At 43.9% G+C, this 21,152-nt stretch overlaps 1 protein-coding gene and 2 pseudogenes across 4 annotated transcripts; all 3 read left to right on the forward strand.

Moving 5' to 3' along the window:
- The first annotated feature begins 512 nt into the window (after positions 1–512).
- Positions 513–5,127, forward strand: LOC123043413 (probable LRR receptor-like serine/threonine-protein kinase At3g47570; annotated as a pseudogene).
- Positions 5,128–10,033: 4,906 nt separating this feature from the next.
- On the forward strand, positions 10,034–13,442 carry LOC123040350 (receptor kinase-like protein Xa21; annotated as a pseudogene).
- A 2,741-nt stretch (positions 13,443–16,183) lies between these two features.
- LOC123043414 (probable LRR receptor-like serine/threonine-protein kinase At3g47570) lies at positions 16,184–20,785 on the forward strand. Of its 4 annotated transcripts, none has more exons than XM_044465864.1 (4): positions 16,184–16,434; positions 16,758–16,973; positions 17,171–20,170; positions 20,276–20,785. In XM_044465864.1, exons 3-4 carry the CDS (start codon positions 17,341–17,343, stop codon positions 20,626–20,628), a joined length of 3,183 nt encoding a protein of 1,060 aa, XP_044321799.1. In that variant the 5' UTR covers positions 16,184–16,434; positions 16,758–16,973; positions 17,171–17,340; the 3' UTR covers positions 20,629–20,785. The 4 variants fall into 4 exon arrangements, with proteins under 4 accessions (XP_044321799.1, XP_044321797.1, XP_044321798.1 ...); XM_044465863.1 differs by having other exon boundaries at positions 16,200–16,434; positions 16,566–16,973; XM_044465865.1 differs by lacking the exon at positions 16,758–16,973 and having other exon boundaries at positions 16,200–16,434.
- Positions 20,786–21,152: the final 367 nt, after the last annotated feature.

The following is a 21,152-nucleotide window of genomic DNA, read 5'->3' on the forward strand; positions in this document are numbered from 1 at the left end:
CACGAAATTTCTCCCCAGTGTGGAGACTTGTTATCTTCTCTGAACTTCTTGAACCTGCTTAGCAGTTGTTTGTAGGTTGGGTAGGGTGACGCTGGGGACATGCTGGATGCTTCTCGTTAATGAAATCGGAGAGAACCCCCTCTTTTGATAAAAAAAAACACGAAATTGCAATGCAGAATCAGTTTGCTCTTTGAAAAAAATATCTAATCAGTTTGTCTATGTGGTCTTGGGTCGACGCTATCAAATCTCAAAACTTCAGTGGTCGTCAGTGGATTGGTTTGTCTTCGTGTCCGCAGGTTACAATCACGGTATGGGCATGAGCCAGGACTAGTCTTACAGCATCTTTGTGTCGCTGTCAAAATAATTGTCACTTTTGCTCTTGGAATTTATATTTTGCTTACTGCAATTCTACTAGTGACAGCACATTACTCAGCCTGCACACGTTTTCTTTCTCAAGTCTTTGTTTTATTCTTCTACTTTTCTTTACCCTTGCATCACATTCAGGTGAGATGACCTGTTTCAAGTCAAGTCAACTTGGTCGAGCTTAACTTCTGGCCCATTCATTCCAGCAGAAAAAATCTTCAAAATGGCCTCTACACACAAAGATCACAAAGATCAAGCTCCAGTCTAAACCACTCCAATTCCTTGGTTCTTCCACATCCTGTAAACTGGAATCATGCCCTCAATGTTTACTCTACTCTATATTTTACTCATCCTTTTCTCCGTCAGGACTACAATACTCGAAGCAGCACAAGCAAACAAGTCGGAGATTGATCGCCAGGCCCTCCTCTGCTTCAAGTCCGGCATCAGCTCTTATCCCCTTGGCATCCTTGACTCATGGAGTGACGACTCACTTAACTTTTGCGGCTGGAAAGGGGTCACTTGCCGCACAAAGTTTCCACCCCGGGTGGCCTCTCTTAACTTCAACTATGCTCGTCTCAGTGGGAAGTTATCTGGATGCCTGGGCAACTTGACATTTCTATCCAGGATGAACCTTGCCTATAATAATCTTTCGGGAACTATCCCTGAAGAGTTGGGTATGCTTCCAAACCTCCATACACTGAATCTTGCCGGCAGCTATCTTCAAGGTAACATCCCCATTTCCTTAGGCGCTAGCAATTCTCTTAGCTATGTATATCTTGCAAACAACACCCTTACCGGTGGTATTCCTCTCTCATTGACCGATTGCTCCTCACTCAGCACACTTATACTGTCACGTAATAACCTCTCAGGCAATGGCGGAGCTTCTCGGGGGCGAACCTGGGCGGTCGCCCCCCCAGCAAAAATGAAACTTTTTTAATACCCCATCATAGTAACGAGGCGGCACTGCACACACCAGCCCATAGGGCCCTTTTAACATCTCCGTACGGAGACAAACTAACTGCGATGTACAGCAGCCAGCGACCAACTCTGATTTCTCTCGTCTTTAGTCTTTCCTCTTGTCATCTTGTGTGGACTTGCGGACTGGGAATGGCTGGGTGCCTCCCCTTGATGCAACAAGTGCCACCAAGGAGCTACAAGGCCGACCGCGCTCCACTCTTCGACAATGCGAGCGGTCTGCGTAGAGGTAGAGGTGAGGCACTGATCAGTCATCAGTGATCGTGCCTGCGTGTGGGCTAGTGAGCAGCAAGCAGTGAGCTAGTGAGCAGCAAGCAAGCAAGAGCAGTCTGCCCACCCACTCCCCGCTGGAAATTTCTTCCTGGTATAGATTCTTGCATCTTAATTTGTTGGGGTAAGTTTTAAATAGGTCATATATTTTGTACTAATTCTTTTTGTTTACATAACGGGTAGTGATGGTTAAAGGAAACCATTGCTGCATTTTACAAAAGAAAGAGAGGTGAATGTAAAGCTAATGAACCGATATTAACTGGATCAGAACCCCTGTTCAACCTATTAAAAAAAAATCTATTCAACCTCCTCTATTATTGCAGATGTTCTTGCCATTTAAGAGCACAAAGAAACGAAGAGCTGATTTTTAGTGTGATTAACTCAATACTCCATGGTTAAATAATATTTTGGTATATTTTTTCCATTGACTAGCTTTTATAGATATAATGAACGTTTGAAATGCGATTAATGTACTTACCTAAGTTTCTCAATACTTTTCAATATCTTATTTGTCGTAGTGATACAGTTCCTTATTGAGGAAGAAAAAAAATGTTCGCCCCTCCTGAGATTTCTTTCAAGCTCCGCCACTGCTCTCAGGAGAGATCCCTTCTACTTTGTTTGATAATTCATCTAAGCTTGCTGTGGTTGATCTCCAGAAGAATTCTTTCACTGGTCTCATCCCACGTTTCCATAAGGTCACAGCACTCAAATTTCTTTGCCTGACAGAGAACTTCCTCTCTGGAAACATACCTCCTTCAATAGGAAATGTTTCTTCCCTCACTTCTATATTGCTCGGCCAAAATAAGCTATCAGGATTAATTCCAGAAACTATAGGTCACACTACAAAACTGCTTGAGCTTGACCTAAGTTTCAACAGTTTATCAGGTAATGTCCCGGTTTCCCTTTATAACATGTCATCACTCAAAAACTTTAGTGTTGGCAGCAATGGCCTTGTTGGACAGTTACCATCTTACATTGGTCACTCACTACCAACCCTCCAGTCCCTAATTATGGGAAGCAACAGGCTGGAGGGCTTGATCCCTACTTCACTAACCAACATGTCAAATCTTCAAATGCTTGATCTTTCAGACAACTCACTAAATGGCCGTGTTCCATCTCTTGGTTCTTTGGCAAACTTGAGCCAGTTAGTTTTGGGGAGCAACTTGCTAGAAGCACATGACTGATCATTTCTTACATCTCTAGCAAATTGCACCCAGCTTACAAAGTTTCAATGGCAGCTTACCTGCAGCAGTTGTTAATCTTTCCACGAGGCTGCAAGATTTGTCGCTTGGGTCAAACAAAATTTCAGGCTCCATACCTGTTGAAATTAGCAATCTTGTTAATCTCACTTCTCTTAGGATGGAAAGTAATTTTCTTTCTGGAAGCATACCTTCTACCATTGGAAAGCTGCAAAACCGATATGTCCTAAATCTATCAAAGAACAAATTATCAGGTCAGATCCCTCCCTCAGTCGGTGACATTACTCAACTGGGCAAGCTTTATCTTGATGATAACAACTTGAGTGGAAACATACCTGATAGTTTAGGTCAGTGCAAGGGACTTCTTGAACTAAACTTGTCTACTAACAGCCTTGATGGGTCAATACCAGTCAAACTTTTTGATCGCCCTCCACTTTCCTTGGGTGTGGACTTTTCGTACAACAAGCTCATAGGAGAAATACAATCAGAAGTTGGTAATTTGGCAAATCTTGCTCTTCTGAATGTTTCCAACAATATGTTGTTTGGAACGATTCCTGAAGCTCTTGGAAGCTATCTTACTTTATTGTTCTTGCGCATGGAGAAAAACATGCTTGAAGGGCAAATTCCTCAAAGTTTCAGGAAGTTGCGGTCCATCCAGCAGATTAATCTAGCTCGAAATATTTTATCTGGTTCAGTGCCAGAATTCTTTGGCGACCTCACTTTGTTGGACAAGCTGGATCTATCGTAGAACAACTTTGAAGGGCCAATTCCCTCTGGTGGATGCTTTAGGAACTCGAGTATGGTAGTTTTGGATGGCAATAGGATGTTGTGTGCAAGAGTCTCCATGCTAGGGCTTCCAATTTGTGATGACACCCAAACAAAGAACCATGTGCCCTTGCTAAGAATAATAATGATAATTACACCGTTAATTGCTGCTGTGTTATTGTTATATTTGGTTGTCACTGTTTGGAAAAGAAGGGCGCAGCTTACATTTCCAAGGTGTAATAAGATTCCTGGTGTGTTATGTAAAGTTGCCAACCGGAAGAAAAGAGAAGCAGTTGCCAACCAGAAGATAAGAGAAGTGGTTGCATGTTCTAACCACAAGGAGACTCTGAAGAAGATATCATATGGTGACATTCTGACAGCTACCAACTGGTTTTCTTCGGTCCATACTATCAGCTCAACCTGTACCGGATCAGTTTATGTCGGTAGGTTCAAGTCTGACAGGAGCCTAGTTGCTATCAAAGTATTCAACCTGAATGAGCCTGGTGGATATGGTAGTTACTTTACCGAGTGTGAGGTGCTACGAAGCACCCGCCACCGGAATATAATGCGGCCTATGACCCTATGCTCGACACTTGATTCAAAAAACCATGAGTTCAAAGCACTGGTCTTCAAGTTCATGGTTGATGGCAGCCTTGACAGATGGTTGCACTCTGAGCAGCACAATGTAATCCCAGACAGAGTGCTAAGCTTTGGCCAGAGGATATGCATAGCAACAGATGTCGCTTCTGCTCTGGATTATGTCCACAACCAACTGACGCCTCCTTTGATCCACTGTGATTTGAAGCCACACAATGTCCTTTTGGACGATAACATGACTGCACGGCTCAGTGACTTTGGCTCAGCAAAGTTTCTATTACCAGGCCAGGTTATTCGTAAAAGCCTGGTTGATGTCGGAGGGACTATTGGATACATAGCACCTGGTGAGTTTACTTTGTACGTATGTGTATTGTTTCACCTGTACAGCGCATTTTCCCTTCATGTATGTATGCATGGCTTATTGAGTATTTGAGTGCATTTGCAGAGTACGGGCTGGGCTGCAAGATCTCTGCAGGAGCTGACGTGTATAGTTTTGGAGTGCTTCTGCTAGAGTTGCTTACCGGAAAACGACCAACCGATGATATGTTCGTCGATGGGCTTACCCTTCCCATTTTCTCTGAATCCATGTTCCCTGACCTAGTTGCGGAGATGCTAGATCCTCATATGGCGCATGAGGAGCATCAAGGGTGTGTAGAAGCATGGATGCAGAGATATGTTGTCCCATTGGTTGCTCTTGGGCTGTCATGTACCGTCGAATCTCTGAAGGACAGACCTGGAATGAAAGATGTTTGTGCAAAACTTTCTGCTCTCAGAGACGACTTTCTGGAACGCCATCATGACGATTGACGAATATTTGACCTCTGTTAGAGCATGCTGATTTGTTATCGTTAAGAATGTAATTTTGCATATCGTACCCAATCTACTGAAAGTGCAAGTGCCCAATGTGATTTGAAGCTAGCGACAGTTGGCTACTGGAAGTGTCAACTATCCTTTGTTGCGGGTTTGCTGGTTGTTTTCATTTTGATCTTAAAGTGTATGTATGGCCAGTGGCGGAGCTTGAAAGAAATCTCAGGAGGGGCGAACATTTTTTTTCTTCCTCAATAAGGAACTGTATCACTACGACAAATAAGATATTGAAAAGTATTGAGAAACTTAGGTAAATACATTAATCGCATTTCAAACGTTCATTATATCTATAAAAGCTAGTCAATGGAAAAAATATACCAAAATATTATTTAACCATGGAGTATTGAGTTAATCACACTAAAAATCAGCTCTTCGTTTCTTTGTGCTCTTAAATGGCAAGAACATCTGCAATAATAGAGGAGGTTGAATAGATTTTTTTTTAATAGGTTGAACAGGGGTTCTGATCCAGTTAATATCGGTTCATTAGCTTTACATTCACCTCTCTTTCTTTTGTAAAATGCAGCAATGGTTTCCTTTAACCATCACTACCCGTTATGTAAACAAAAAGAATTAGTACAAAATATATGACCTATTTAAAACTTACCCCAACAAATTAAGATGCAAGAATCTATACCAGGAAGAAATTTCCAGCGGGGAGTGGGTGGGCAGACTGCTCTTGCTTGCTTGCTGCTCACTAGCTCACTGCTTGCTGCTCACTAGCCCACACGCAGGCACGATCACTGATGACTGATCAGTGCCTCACCTCTACCTCTACGCAGACCGCTCGCATTGTCGAAGAGTGGAGCGCGGTCGGCCTTGTAGCTCCTTGGTGGCACTTGTTGCATCAAGGGGAGGCACCCAGCCATTCCCAGTCCGCAAGTCCACACAAGATGACAAGAGGAAAGACTAAAGACGAGAGAAATCAGAGTTGGTCGCTGGCTGCTGTACATCGCAGTTAGTTTGTCTCCGTACGGAGATGTTAAAAGGGCCCTATGGGCTGGTGTGTGCAGTGCCGCCTCGTTACTATGATGGGGTATTAAAAAAGTTTCATTTTTGCTGGGGGGGCGACCGCCCAGGTTCGCCCCCGAGAAGCTCCGCCATTGTGTATGGCGAAATTCCTTAGTAGCATAAACTGTACTAGGTATTTTTCTGTCGAATCTTACATCCGGTTTAAAATCGTAAATCCTTCTTTTGTCGATGCAAAAAAAAAAATATCCCTTCTTTTGGGGTTAACTATTGGCTGGATCTAGTTTTGGTCGTAAAGTCTGAAATGAGACGTAGTTGACACTCAACTTTTGAAACCAGTCAGATTTGGCCCCTTATAACATACAGTATAAAACACTAAAAATAGTGAAAACATAGAAAATATGGAAAATGGAAAGACGCTTTGGATAGGGAACATTTTATTCTAGAAATTATGAAATAAATATAAGTAAATGGAGATAAAATATTTGAAGAATGGAAAAGAACAGGAAATGTAAAAAGGAAGTTGAGTAAGCTTCGCCATCGACTGAAGAGCTGGGTAAGCTTCCAAACCTCCATACAATGAATCTTGCCAGCAATTTTTTTTAAATAGTAAATGGCAACAAAATTGATTTTTTTTGGCGAAAACCATAGTCTAGCGTAGCACTCATGTTTAAACTTTTGGAACAAAATGAGCCAAGTCGTATTATGAGCGAAAAAAAAGCTACAAAAACCATGAATAGTAGCTTTTATATAGTACTCCCTTCATTCCAAAATGCAGTGCATATTTTCGTTTATAAAAGTCAAACATGTCTACATGTTTGACCAAGTTTAAAGAAAAAATTATCAACATCCATAATACAAAATTTGTATCATTAGATTCATCATGAAGTGTAATTTTATATTCTATTTATTTAGTATTTTAGATGTTAATAATTGATTCTAGAAACTTGGTCAAACGTAAACATGTTTAACTTAAAAAAAATCAAAATATGCACTACATTATGGAATGAAGGGAATATTAATATTGCTACATTTTGCTCATAATACACATAACTCATTTTTGTTTCGAAACTTTAAACATGAGTACTATGCGTTAGACCATGTATGCTGCCAAAAAAAGTTTCAAATATATTAGACTATTTACAAGAAAATATATCAATTCCTCTTATTTCCTCCCATAACCCTAAGCGGTTAGGACAAACTCTCACCTCTAGGCCTCACCGGCGGGCTTGTGGATTCGCCTCCCCTTTACCTGCCGCCTCGGCTGCCGTTGACGGGGAGGGTAATCCTGGTGCTTCCGCTCCAGTTAGTAGTTTAGGTTAGGGTTCTTTAGTCCTTGCAGACGTGGCATTCGGGCTGTCGACGGTGCTTCTTCTTCAAGTTTGTCTTTCGAATTTTGATCCTCCTCGAGTTCATTTGGTCGTAGTCGACGGAGATCAAGTGTAGATTCATGTCGTCTCCTTGGGGCGATGAGGTTGGGATTTCTCCTCATGTGGTGATATTTGATGTTAGGTGTTTGAGATCTATGCAAAGTGTTCAACAACGACAACTATGGCTTCAAGACGCCGGTCCATAGTCCACGTACACGAAGACTTTCCGAATGTCATCAACAAAGCCAGGCCGGTTCTAATTCTGACGGCTGTAGTGGTTGTTCGGGAATATCAGAAGCTCGATGTAGTTTTTATTATAATTTGAGATATTTTGTTTTTCCGGTGAACTTTTATAGTAGATTTGATGTTTTCGTAGAAAATATTATAATCTAGTATGATCGATTTACTTCATATTTTTCATTTCTGGCTCTGGTAGTTGATGAAATGTTTCTTCAGGAAAAAAAAGATGTCCGAAATGTGACGGTAGCTACACAATGTAACAGTAATCTTGAATATGCTCTCTCAGCCGTTGGATCTTCGTGCTCGGACTCCGGTACCCATCTACCCGACGGTGTGATGCTTTGAGCCTTCGGCGACTCCCCCGCCGGCCGCCGCGCCCGCTTGCTTTCTCCCCGGCCGCCATCGAACGCCTCCAGCAGTTCCCTCCCTCGCCGCCTCGACGCGCGGCCGACGACCTCCCGAGCCCGTGCGGCTCGGTGACGACGCCACCAGTGGCCGTCGCCGCGCCAGCCTCGCCAAGGGTTTCTCCTTCCGGTCGCGCAGCGCGCGGCTCGACGGATTCGCTCTCGCCCACAGCTTCCTCCGCCTCGGTCCTCGGAGAGTCAAACCCCAGCAGCCATTTTCTTGGCAGGCTAGCCCTCGTTTCGGTGGCGCGTGGAAGATGGTCACAGCCCATAACTCAGCCTGCACACGTTTTTCTTGCAAAAGTCCTTGTTCCACTCTTCTACTTATGGCCGAAATCACTATTCTGACCTTTTCAATAATCTTTGCCACAAAATAAACTCGACATGAAAGTATTTCACGATCTGACCCTTTTAGCAACGCCACAGCCCGTGGCGTTTCATCTCCATATAGAAACGCCGAGATATCTCGCGTTTCAGTCCACATTCAAACGCCGAGCTAGCTAGCGTTTCCGTTCCACATGAAAACGCCAAGCATCTTGGCGTTGCTGCCCAAGCCGAAACGCCAAAGCTCATGGCGTTGCTAGCTAGCTACGGCGAGCAATGGCACGTACAAAAGGCATGAAGGGAGGGGCTGGGGAAGCTAGGAGGATAATGCAAACTTTTTCGTGGAGAAATCAGGAAAGATACGGCCGGCTGGCTAAAACCACAGCAAAAGCAACAAACACTAGTCACGTCGCTCACTAGCTCGTCCTCCTCCCCTGCACTGAGCTCAGCTCAGTCAGCGGTGGCAGGTAGATGCGCGACAGCTCAAGCGATGCAGGGAGCCGGCGAGACGGCCGAGCTCGCCGGGCAGATGTGTTCACGCGAGCGGCGAGCATGGTCGCACGGCGGCGCTGTCGACGAGGTCGAGACTGGTGACTCTGGCGACCATGTGCGCCGCCGTTTATTCCTTCTTCTCAACCTGTTCGAAGACGGCAGAGCGCGAGACCAAGAGCTCGGACCCCTTGCTCGTTCCGTGTCTCATGCTCCCACTGCACCCGGCGTGCACTTTGCTCCTACCAACAACCAGCTCAATGCACCGGAACCCTCTCCGCAGTACGAACCGGCCAGGCTAAGGACGGCGCACCACCATGCGGTTCCTGACGACACGACCTGATGTCTTGCACTTGGATTTGAGATGGCAACGGCGGCGGTGCTCAAGCGAGCGAACGGTCGGGACGCATCGGCGTCCCGGTGCGCGTTGGCATCCGCGAGCTCCTTCCTAAGACTAAGAGAGTTTCAGCTAGCAACGCCATAAGCTTTGGCGTCTCCATGTGGAGCGAAAACGCTAGCTAGCTCGGCGTTTGAATGTGGACTGAAACGTGAGATATCTCGGCGTTTCTTTATGGAGAAGAAACGCCACGGGCTGTGGCGTTGCTAAAAGGGTTAGATCGTGAAATACTTTCATGTCGAGTTCACTTTGTGGCAAAGATCGCTGAAAAGGTCAAAATAGTGATTTCGGCCTCTACTTATCCCTTGCATCACGTTTTCTTGCAAAAGTCTGAGTGAGACAACCGCCAATCCTGTACCAAATCAAGTCAACTTTGTCAAACATAGCTTCTGGCACACAAATCCTTTAAAAGACACAAGATCTTCCAGGCTCCAACCGAAGCAGCAAGCACTCCCAAGTTCTTGTAGTCCTCCACTTCCTGTAAACTCTAGATATCATGTTCTCAATCTTATCTCCACTCTCCATTTTGCTAACCTTCCCCTCTTCATCACCACACCAATAGCAGCAGCACAAGCAAACATATCTGAGATCGACCGCCAGGCCCTCCTTTGCTTCAAGTCCGGCATCAACTCTTATGCCTTTGGCACACTAGACTCATGGAGCAATGACTCACTAAAATTTTGCAGCTGGAGAGGGGTCAACTGCGGCACAACGTTTCCACCCCAGGTAATCTCTCTTAACCTCAGCTCTGTACAACTCAGTGGGCAATTATCTAGATGCCTAGGCAACTTGGCTCTTCTATCGTGGATGAACCTTGCCGATAATCATCTGTCGGAAACCATCCCTGAAGAGCTGGGTAAGCTTCCAAACCTCCGTACACTGAATCTTGCCGGCAACAGTCTTCAAGGTAACATCCCCATTTCCTTAGGCGCTACCGGTTCTCTTAGCTATGTCAATCTTGCAAACAACACGCTTACCGGTAGTATCCCTCTCTCATTGGCCGGTACCTCCACACTCAGCACACTTATACTGTCACGTAATAGCCTCTCTGGAGAGATCCCTTCTACTTTGTTTGATAACTCATCTGAGCTTACTGTGGTTGATCTCCAGATGAATTCTTTGACTGGAGCCATCCCACCTTTCCATGAAGCCACAACTCTCAGATTTCTTTGCCTGACAGGAAACTTCCTCTCTGGAAGCATACCTCCTTCATTAGGAAATGTTTGATCCCTCACTTCTATATTGCTCGGCCAAAATAGTTTATCGGGATTAATTCCAGAGACTTTGAGTCACCTTACAAAACTGCTTGAGCTTGATCTAAGTTTCAACTGTTTATCAGGGAGTGTCCCGTTGTCTCTTTACAACATGACATCACTCAAATACTTTAGCGTAGGCACCAATGCCCTTCTTGGACAGATACCATCTCACATTGGTTACTCACTACCAAACCTCCATTCCCTAATCCTGGGAAGCAACAAGCTGGAGGGCCTGATCCCTGCTTCACTAGCCAACATGTTAAATCTTCAAATACTTGATCTTTCAAACAACTCGTTACATGGCTCTATGCCATCTCTTGGTTCGTTGGCAAACTTGCGTCAGTTAGATTTAGGGAGGAACTTGCTAGAAGCACATGACTGGTCATTTCTCACATCTCTGGAAAGTTGCAGCCAGCTGACAAAATTGTCCTTGGAAGGGAATGCTCTGAATGGCAGCTTACCTATAGCAGTTGTTAATCTTTCCCCGACACTAGAAGATTTATCGCTTGCATCAAACCAAATTTCAGGCTCCATACCTGTTGAGATTAGCAATCTTGTTAATCTCACTTCACTTAGGATGGAAAGCAATTTTCTTTCGGGAAACATACCTTCTACCATTGGGAAGCTGCAATACCTATATATCATAAGTTATCAAACAACAAATTATCAGGTCTTATCCCTCCCTCGGTTGGTGACATTACTCAACTAGGCAAGCTTTATCTTAGTGATAACAAGTTGACAGGCAATATACCTGGTAGTTTAGGTCAGTGCAAGGGACTTCTTGAACTCAACTTGTCTCGAAACAACCTCAATGGGTCAATACCAGTCGAACTCTTTGTCAATCCTCCATTTTCCTTGGGTCTGGACTTCTCACACAACAATCTCACTGGGGAACTGCCATCGGAACTTGGTACACATGGTGTTGGTGATGGTCCAACATCCATTCACATGGAAGTAAACAAGTTTCATGGACAAATTCCAGCAAGATGGCAGTTAGCATCAACCCTACAGATTAATCTTTCTCACAATGACTTATCTGGTGCCGTGCCTGAATTATTTGGGTACCTTCCTAAGTTGGAGCAACTCGATCTATCTTACAACAACTTGGAAGGGGCTATTCCTACAAGTGGGATCTTTGAGAATTCTGCCGCAGTAGTTTTGGATGGAAACAAGGGACTCTGTTCGAATTCCTCGAGGCTAGCATTACCAATTTGTCCTGGCATCTCATCTTCAGCAACTAAAACAAAGCACCATATGTCCTTGCTGGCAACCTTGCTGCTAATTGTACTACCACCACTTACTATTGCTTCCCTAGTCTTGCTATGCTTTCTGCCCGCTCTTTGGAAGAGAGCAGTGTTCTTATTTTTCCAATTGGCGGTTGTGTCCAAGAAGATGTTTCATTTTGTTAGCCATCACAAGAGAAAAGAAGTGCATACAGTTCCGTGCAACGATGAGAAGAAGCTAAAGAGGGTGTCATATCAGGACATTCTTAAAGCTACCAACTGGTTTTCTTCGCTTCATACTATCAGCTCAACCTCTACTGGGTCAGTTTATGTTGGTAGGTTCAAGTTCGACAGGAGATTGGTTGCCATCAAAGTATTCAACGTGAGTGAACCTACCGGGAGTGATAGTTACTTTATTGAGTGTGAAGTGCTACGAAACACCCGCCATAGAAATATAATGTGTCCTGTGACCGTATGCTCGACATTTGATTCACAAAATCATGAGTTCAAAGCGCTGATATTCAAGTTCATGGTTAATGGCAGCCTTGACAGATGGTTACACTCTGAGCAACACAGTGGAATCCCAGGCAGAGGGCTAAACTTTGGGCAGAGGATATGCATAGCGGCAGATGTGGCTTCTGCTCTTGATTATGTCCACAACCAACTGACGCCTCCTTTGATCCATTTCGATTTGAAGCCGAGGAGTGTGGTTTTGTGTAGCTCGAGCTACGTGGTACCCCTTATCTTAGCCATCCATTTTTGCATAGTGATTCGTGCAGGCACATTTGTCATTTTTGTTTCTCTCAAACGAAACATCATATAAACTTCAAACTTTGCAGGACAACAAAACATTCTAATTACTATGTGGGAAAAAACTTTCAGATTTTTTCATGCAATTTAAATGCTAAAATTTATTTTTTTAATAAAAAAAATCCTCATTTTGTATATTTATGTTGGTCCAAAAAATCTGAAAGTTTTTTCCCACATAGTAATTAGAATGTTTGTTTGATCTGGAGAGTTTGAGGTCTATATGTTCTTTCATTTGAGAGAAACAAAAAAGAGAAATCTTCTTGCTGTAAGTTAGTTGAAGAGTATGGATCTCAAAGCAATGTTGGAGGGCTGAAGATAAGAGGTTTCATGTAGCCTGAGCTACAAAGGAACTTTACCTTTGAAGCCAGAGAATATCCTGTTGGACGATGACATGACTGCACGGCTCAGTGATTTCGGGTCAGCAAAGTTTTTGTCGAATATGTTTATTCCTAAAAGCCTGGATGATGTTGGAGGAACAGTTGGATACATGGCTCCCGGTGAGTTTTGCTTTTCCGTTTCAGCTTAATTATACTTTGTCTTTTACGTATGTGAATTATTCTAAAGCATTGGTTCTTTGCAGAGTACGGGTTAGGTTACGAGATCACCGTAGGAGTTGATGCATATAGTTTTGGAGTGCTTCTGCTGGAGTTGCTTACCGGAAAAAGACCAACCGATGATATGTTTGTTGATGGACTTACCCTTCCCAGTTTCTCTGAATCCATGTTTCCTGAAAGAGTCGCGGAGATTCTGGATCCTCGTCATCAAGGGTGTGCAGAAATATGGACGCAGACATATATTGTACCCCTGGTTGCTCTTGGGCTGGCATGTACTGTGGAATCTCCAAAGGACAGACCTGGAATGAAAGATGTTTGTGCAAAACTTTCTGCTATAAGAGATGCTTTTCTGGAACACCGTGATGACGATTGATGAATATTTCTGCTCTGTTAGAAAGTAGTAACAGGTAAAGTTCATTTCATAGTACCCTGTCTATTTACAAACTGGAAGAAACTTTGAGGCTTGAGCACATAGATATAATTTGCAGTGGCAATAATTGGCTACAAAAAGTATCAACTGTTCTTTGTTGTATATTTACTGAATTATTTTTATTTTGACCTTGAGCTGTGTGTATGGCGAAATTCGTGTACTCCCTCTGTAAACTAACACAACAACATTTAGATCACTACTTTAGTGATCTAAACATTCTTATATTAGTTTATGGAGGGAGTACTAGTTAATTTTGTAAAGGGTACTGTATATATGAATGCGTTTTCCTCCCATAAAATCTTATGCCCAGCTTAATAAAGCAAAGCATTATTTTTTGGTTAATTTTTTGGTCCATGATAAAATAAGACAAAGTTGACACTCAGTCTTCAAAACCAGATAAATTTGGCCCCTTGCCTATACGTGCCTCAAAGAGGTATGACTGATGGAGTGTTACTGTATTAATAATGAAACCGAAAGCTGTAAAAGAAGAGTAAATTAGGAATTATGGGGAAAAGGAAAATGTGTTTTGAAAAGGGAACATCCATTTCAGAAATCATGAAAGATTAAAAAAATGTGACAAAATATTTGAAAAAACGGAAAGAAAGGGAAACAAAGAAAGGACGGACTGAAAAGAAACAAATATGGGATCTTTTACCAAATTCTTTCTGAGTTGAATGTATATAAACACGTTTTAGTGCGTTTGTTCACTCATTTTAGTCCGTATGTTGGGTAAAACTGTGTCTACCATATCTTGCCGCAAAACTTGTTTAGGCTCGCTAAGCTTTTAAGGGTTTAAAATTTATCAAAAGATAGGAAATAAATAGTGAAGCATCTCTCTAATATATAAAATAATCCAACGAAGGGATTGTGAAAATATGCATTTATGTGCCTCAGGCAAAAAAGAAAAAAACATTTCAGCTCACTGTGACCTAAATATATACGGAACTACTTGTTTTCTTTGTCTAGAGCACATAAAGTTTGTACTCCCTCTTTCTCGCAAAAAAAAAGGGTTGTACTCCCTCCGTTTTTATTTACTTAGTGTATTAGCTTTGGTCAAAGTCAAACTTCATGAACTTTGACAAAGTTTATAGATAGAAATATTAACATATACAATAACAAATCAATACCATTAGTTTCATTATTGAATGCACTTTCACATTATTGAATTTTTTGAATTTTTCTAGTATTTTTTTTGAATTTTTTGCTGACCGGGAGCAGCTGAGCCCGGGCTCCAGGGTGAATTATCGCTTTACCCCTCCCTTCTAAAAACAAGTCATCCCTCTCTACTGGAGCTGAGAGAAAAATTGTTGTCTGACAACTTTTGATAAATTAGTAAATGTGCACGTGCAACGCACGTGTAATTTTAATTCGGCTTGAAGATATACCTGAATTTTCTTTTAAAAAGCAGCATCAAAATAAATAGTTTGTGTAAGCACCACCAACGGCAGATCCATCTCTTCCTTCAAATGGGTTGAAAATTGTACTAACCCAACGTAGTCAATGGCATATGCAAGTGACCAGGGGAGGGGGCACATACCTTGTCCTCACGCCGCTAAAAGAGAAATCCAACAATCTAAGCACAATCCATTGAAATCAGCACAACTGATCCACTACCCAGCTGCTATCAAAAGTTCCATATCATTGTGTAACCTAGTTGTTTCATAGCGCATATTGGTAATGAAGCTTAATAACTGTTGAATGTGTGCACATAAGGCTGCTTTTGGTTTAGTTTTACGAAGCTTGATTTGGGTTCAGTTTTTAGTGCATACAGGCTGCTTTTCTGCTCAGTGAAACATGAATTAATCTTCTCCGGAAGAAATGAAGAAAGTAGAGATGAAAGACCTCTGGCCCGGCGGCTGCGTGTTTGACGGCGGCATCCCCTGATGGCGGCACTGATGACCTAGGCCCAACGGAGAGGGACGAGCAGGTGGTCCAGGCAGTGCCCATGATGGTCCGACAGCCCGACACCAAAGGATGGCCGTGCGACGTCCCTGACAGGTCCAACGGCGATGGGCAGTCCAGGCGGCGCCTCCGACACGCCCTCGCCGGTCGGCCAGGTGGTGTAGGCGGCGTCCCCGACAGCCGGCATCCTTGAAGTTGCAGCGGCGTCACTACGGCCGAGGCCGGGAAAGGCGATGGGTAGAGGCGGCACAGAGATGTGAGGGGCGGCGTCCTTGAAGTTGTTGCGGGTCGAGGCGATGGGGGCGGTGTGCGTCACTGAAGCGAGGTGATGGGGCGGCGCCTTGGGGCAGTTCGCTGTGGCAGTTTCCTTTCGTGTGAAAGGGTACGTAAGGAAAAGGATCGCATGAAGGTTCGCTGTGGCAGTTTCCTTTTGTGTGAAAGGGTACGTAAGGAAGGGGATCGCACGACGGATCGCTATGGCTGTTTCATTTCATGTGAAAGGGTATGTAAGAAAGGGGGTCGGGGAGAGAAAGGATTGATTAGCAATAAACGCATTTAGCGCTAAATGTGTTTAGTTGCTCACCATTAGGACAATAAGGACTGTCGGATTAACGCTAATGGATGACCGAGATCTGTTGGATCTGCCCCACTGGGTCTTTTTATATTGGTATAGATATAGATTATACGGTCATTCCGTAAAACCATTTTTACTGGAATTGCTTGAAGTCTGATGCTATTCATGAAAATGACCACTTTACCCCTACTCCTCTCCATTGTTCCTACCAAATCCTCTCCTCTATCTCAGTCACTCGGGGAAACTCCCATTTCTCTCCCCACCCCAATCCAGTGGCCCTCAACGACGCGAGCGCCGGCCGCAATCTCCCGCCGCCGCCGCAGGCGAGGCGGGACAGGGCCGGCCGAGGTGGCACCACGGCAGATGCAGTGCGAGGAACAGCGTCTTGAGCCCCGGCCGGCCGGACATCGGCGTCTCCAAGACCAAGGGCCACATCCTCGGCATGTTCCCCTACCCCAGGTATACTGTACCTGCATCTGTCATTCTCTCTCTCCACACCAAATTTGTGCTCGAATTCGTTCGAGTTGATTGCGACTCTGCGGTTCTCGGGTACGTGATACTGCAATTTGTGGTCGTCCTGTTACTGTTAGGATGCTGGGAGATGGTGCACACAATTCAGTATACTTCAGTATTCAATCCGGTATTATCATGTGGAGAGGAATGTTTGGAACATTTCATTTCTTTTGAATCTATCAGCTGGTTCGTGTGGAGGAAGTTCGATCATGGGGATAGCTGGATACTGACTTTAAAATGTTGTGGATCAATAATTGATTTTCCTGCAGCACGACAAAGATGGACGGACAAGTCTTCGGCTTGCCCTGCTTCTTGTCCTTGATGGCTGAATTGGCACTTTGGAGGGTCAACTACGTTGCACAATAATAGGGCACTTCCTGAACCGTACTGGAATCCAGAAAATTGGTTTCAAGAAACTGTAAAATACACCGTCTACAACTACAAATATTTATTATTTGTTACTTGACGGTGGCAAATAAATGATGGTAAGTGAGTAGCCAACATGTCCCCTTTTGTACTGTTCAGTTCACTGAGTACTTCCATGATTGGGTGGATTTGGGGGTACAGAAGCTGTAGGTTGTATAACAAGCAGGAATTGTACTTGCACTTTGATAGACTCAGTGGTATATGCACACGTTTTCTTTACCCACATAAACCTCTCACATATTCCTTTTGTGCCCAGGCTATTTTTCAATCATGGGGGGGCGTGATCTAGAAGCAAGCTAACCAAGACGGCACTGAAGTCAAAGTCAAGTACAAGTGTCAGCTCCCCTACCCTTACTTCCACATATATCTAAGCACGCACACACAAATATTTTAATAAACACACTCCATTAGGACAAGAAGAGAGACATGGCTCCTCAAGTTTTTCGCACCCAATCTCTGGTTCCTCCGTTGCACCATGAACTCTTTCTTCTCTACACCATCCTCATATTTCTGTCCTCCAACACAATAGTATTCACATCAGCACAAGCTAGCAACAGATCTGAGAGTGACCGGCAAGCCCTTCTCTGCTTCAAATCTGGCATCTCCAAGGGATCTGCCCGTGTTCTTGGATCATGGCGCAATGACTCGCTCAACTTCTGCGGCTGGCGAGGGGTCACCTGCAGCACCACCCTCCCAATCCGCGTCGTGTCCCTCCAACTCAGGTCTACGCTGCTCACAGGAACACTATGCAGTTGCATGGCAGCCCTTAATTCTCTAGTTCAGTTGGACCTTTGGAACAATAAGTTATCTGGAAGCGTACCTGAAGAGATAGGTGAGCTTCGGAGCCTCCAAACCCTGATGCTTGCTGGCAACAGGCTTTCAGGTAACATCCCTCTGTCATTAGGTACAGCTGCATCTCTTAGATCTGTCAACCTTGCAAACAATTCTCTTAGCGGAGCTATTCCTGATTCCTTAGCAAATAGTTCGTCACTTAGTGAGATAATCCTCTCACGTAATAACTTATCTGGGGGGATCCCAGCCAATTTGTTCAACTCATCCAAACTTGCTGCTGTTGACCTCCGGTCGAATGCTCTCTCTGGGGCTATCCCACATTTCCAAAAGACGTCAGCTCTGCAGTTTCTCGATCTTACAGGGAATTCACTTTCTGGCACCATACCAGCATCTTTAGGAAATGCCTCATCCTTGCGTTCACTCCTGCTAGCACAGAACAAGTTAGCAGGATCAATTCCGGAAACTATCGGTCAAATTCCAAATCTAAAAAGGGTAGATCTAAGTAATAACATGTTCTCGGGGTATGTCCCAGCTACCTTGTACAATGTGTCATCACTCACATTCTTTAGCCTAGGCAGCAACAAATTTACTGGACAGCTACCTTATGACATTGGCCACTCACTTCCAAACCTCGAAACATTAGCAATGGGACTCAACAAATTTCGTGGATCAGTCCCGGATTCCCTGACCAACATGTCAAAGCTCCAAGTGCTTGATATTTCAAGCAACTTGCTTACTGGCGTAGTGCCATCTCTAGGATCCTTGGCAAACTTGAGTCAACTGCTTCTAGGAGATAATAAACTCGAAGCTGATGACTGGGCCTTCCTTACCTCTCTGACCAATTGCACTCAGTTGTTAATATTATCAATGGATGGAAATATCCTGAATGGAAGTTTGCCAAAAGCAGTAGGCAAACTTTCAACAAAGCTTCAGCGGTTAAGCTTTGGAAGAAACCAAATTTCTGGAAACATACCAGCTGAGATAGGGAAGCTTGTAAGTCTCGCTCTGCTTGACATGGGCCGGAACATGCTCTCAGGACCAATTCCCCTGACAGTTTGGAACTTGAGCAATTTGGTTGTCCTAAAACTTTCCATGAATAGGTTGTCAGGTCAGATTCCATCAACAGTGGGTAATCTTGTTCAACTCAGCCAGCTTCATCTTGATGATAATGAATTGTCTGGAAACATACCAGAAAATATAGGACAATGCAAAAGGCTGCTTATGCTAAACATGTCAGTTAACCACCTTAATGGATCCATACCAAGAGAACTCTTCAGTATTTCCTCCCTTTCATTGGGCTTGGACTTGTCAAACAACAACCTGACTGGGCCAATACCATGGGAAGTTAGTAACCTGATCAATCTTGGTCTCCTTGATGTTTCCAACAACAGATTATCTGGTAGCCTTCCTTCTGAACTTGGCCTGTGTGTTCAACTGCTATCCCTTCAGATCAGAAGCAACATGCTTAACGGGAGTATTCCCGAGTCTTTCAGCAAACTGAAGGTCATACAGCAGATAGATCTGTCCGAGAACAATTTAACTGGTCAAGTTCCACAGTATTTTGTGAACTTCAGCAGCTTAAATTATATTAATATATCATACAATAAATTTGAAGGGCCAATCCCGACTGGTGGCATATTTCGAAATTCAGCTGCAGTATTCCTGCAAGGCAACACAGGCTTATGTGAAACAGCTGCTGCCATATTTGGATTGCCCATTTGCCCAACCTCCTCAGCAACAAGAAGGAAGATCAACGCACGCCTGCTGCTGATAATAGCTCCACCAATTACTATTGCCGTGATCTCATTATTATGTGTTGTTGTCACTATTACGAAGGGAACTAAAGCTCAACCATCTGAAAGCTTCAAGGAGACAATGAGGAGGGTGTCATATGGAGACATCCTTAAAGCCACCAATTGGTTTTCTCTGGTCAACCGGATCAGTTCAAGTCATACAGCATCCGTCTACATTGGCCGGTTTGAGTTCGAGACAGACCTAGTGGCCATCAAGGTATTCCATCTCAGTGAGCAAGGTTCAAGAAATAGCTTTTTCACTGAGTGCGAAGTGCTAAAACACACTCGCCACCGCAATTTGGTTCAAGCTATCACTCTGTGCTCAACGGTAGATTTTGAGGGTGAAGAATTAAAGGCCATAGTATATGAGTTCATGGCAAACGGTAGCCTGGACATGTGGATACACCCAAGGGTGGGTAGCTCAAGGAGGCTGCTGAGCTTGGGCCAGCGGATAAGTATTGCTGCTGATGTGGCTTCTGCTCTGGACTATATGCACAACCAGCTGACACCTCCTTTGATCCACTGCGATTTGAAGCCTGGCAATGTTCTGCTGGACTACGACATGACCTCACGCATCGGTGACTTCGGGTCCACCAAGTTTCTCTCTTCAAGTAGTGGCGGACCAGAAGGCTTGATTGGCGTCGGAGGAACGATTGGATATATTGCACCTGGTAAGTTAAAAAAAAAATCTTTGAAATGACTTTCGATCTCAACTCTGGTCTCACTTTGTTTTTATAGTTATCCAAGTATTTATGTCCACTGCTCCGGTTTTACAGAATACGGGATGGGATGCAAAATCTCAACAGCTGGTGATGTGTATGGTTTCGGGGTGCTGCTACTGGAGATGCTCACGGCGAGGCGACCGACGGACGCGCTATGTGGTAACGCTCTCAGCCTTCACAAGTATGTTGACCTAGCTTTCCCCGACAGAATTGCTGAGGTTCTAGATCCCCATATGCCATCTGAGGAGGACGAGGCGGCTGCATCTCTACGTGTTCAGAAGTACATTATACCTCTGGTCAGCATTGGCCTGATGTGTACCATGGAATCGCCGAAAGATAGACCAGGAATGCATGATGTCTGTGCTAAAATTGTTGCCATAAAAGAGGCATTTGTTGAGACCTTGTGATCATGGCAACTAATGGGTTGGGCAGTAGCTGTTAAAGATTATGTATACATAATTACATATTCAGAAGTACAGTACAGTTACTACACTACTGTGATGCTTATATACAAAATTACAGTAGCTGTACCACTTATAGAACAATCCCATCATTTTTTTTGTATGTATCTGCCTATCTGGTAAATATGTGCCACTATGCCATGGGCCCGCAAAAATAAGCGGCGTAAATCTTTCTCTTTTTATCTAAGATTGAAGTGATATTTTCTAGCATTTGGGAGGGAGCGCCGAAGCTCTTTTAGAACTTTGTTTCACTGAAACAACATAGGTGTGATATTTTGAAATGCTATTAGTTACTGTACATATTTCTGAGAGAAGTGTCGTTGATTTGATTCCTTTTTGGAGCCATGAATTCAAATACTGAAGGACACTCAACTTTCAAACCAGATAAATTTGGCCCCTTGCCTGACTCAAAACAATTTGATGGATGAAGCAATAAAGAATGGATAAAATTAGGCAACACGTAAAAGGGA

This window comes from Triticum aestivum, chromosome 2B, assembly GCF_018294505.1.
Source record: "Triticum aestivum cultivar Chinese Spring chromosome 2B, IWGSC CS RefSeq v2.1, whole genome shotgun sequence".
In the NCBI taxonomy this organism is placed as follows: Eukaryota; Viridiplantae; Streptophyta; class Magnoliopsida; order Poales; family Poaceae; genus Triticum; species Triticum aestivum.

Bases quoted from the DNA above. Each gene is read 5' to 3' on its own strand.
- LOC123043414 (XM_044465864.1), top strand. From the start codon at position 17,341: ATGGCTCCTCAAGTTTTTCGCACCCAATCTCTGGTTCCTCCGTTGCAC. The intron at 20,171-20,275 runs GTAAGTTAAAAA...CCGGTTTTACAG, and splicing joins GATTGGATATATTGCACCTG to AATACGGGATGGGATGCAAA.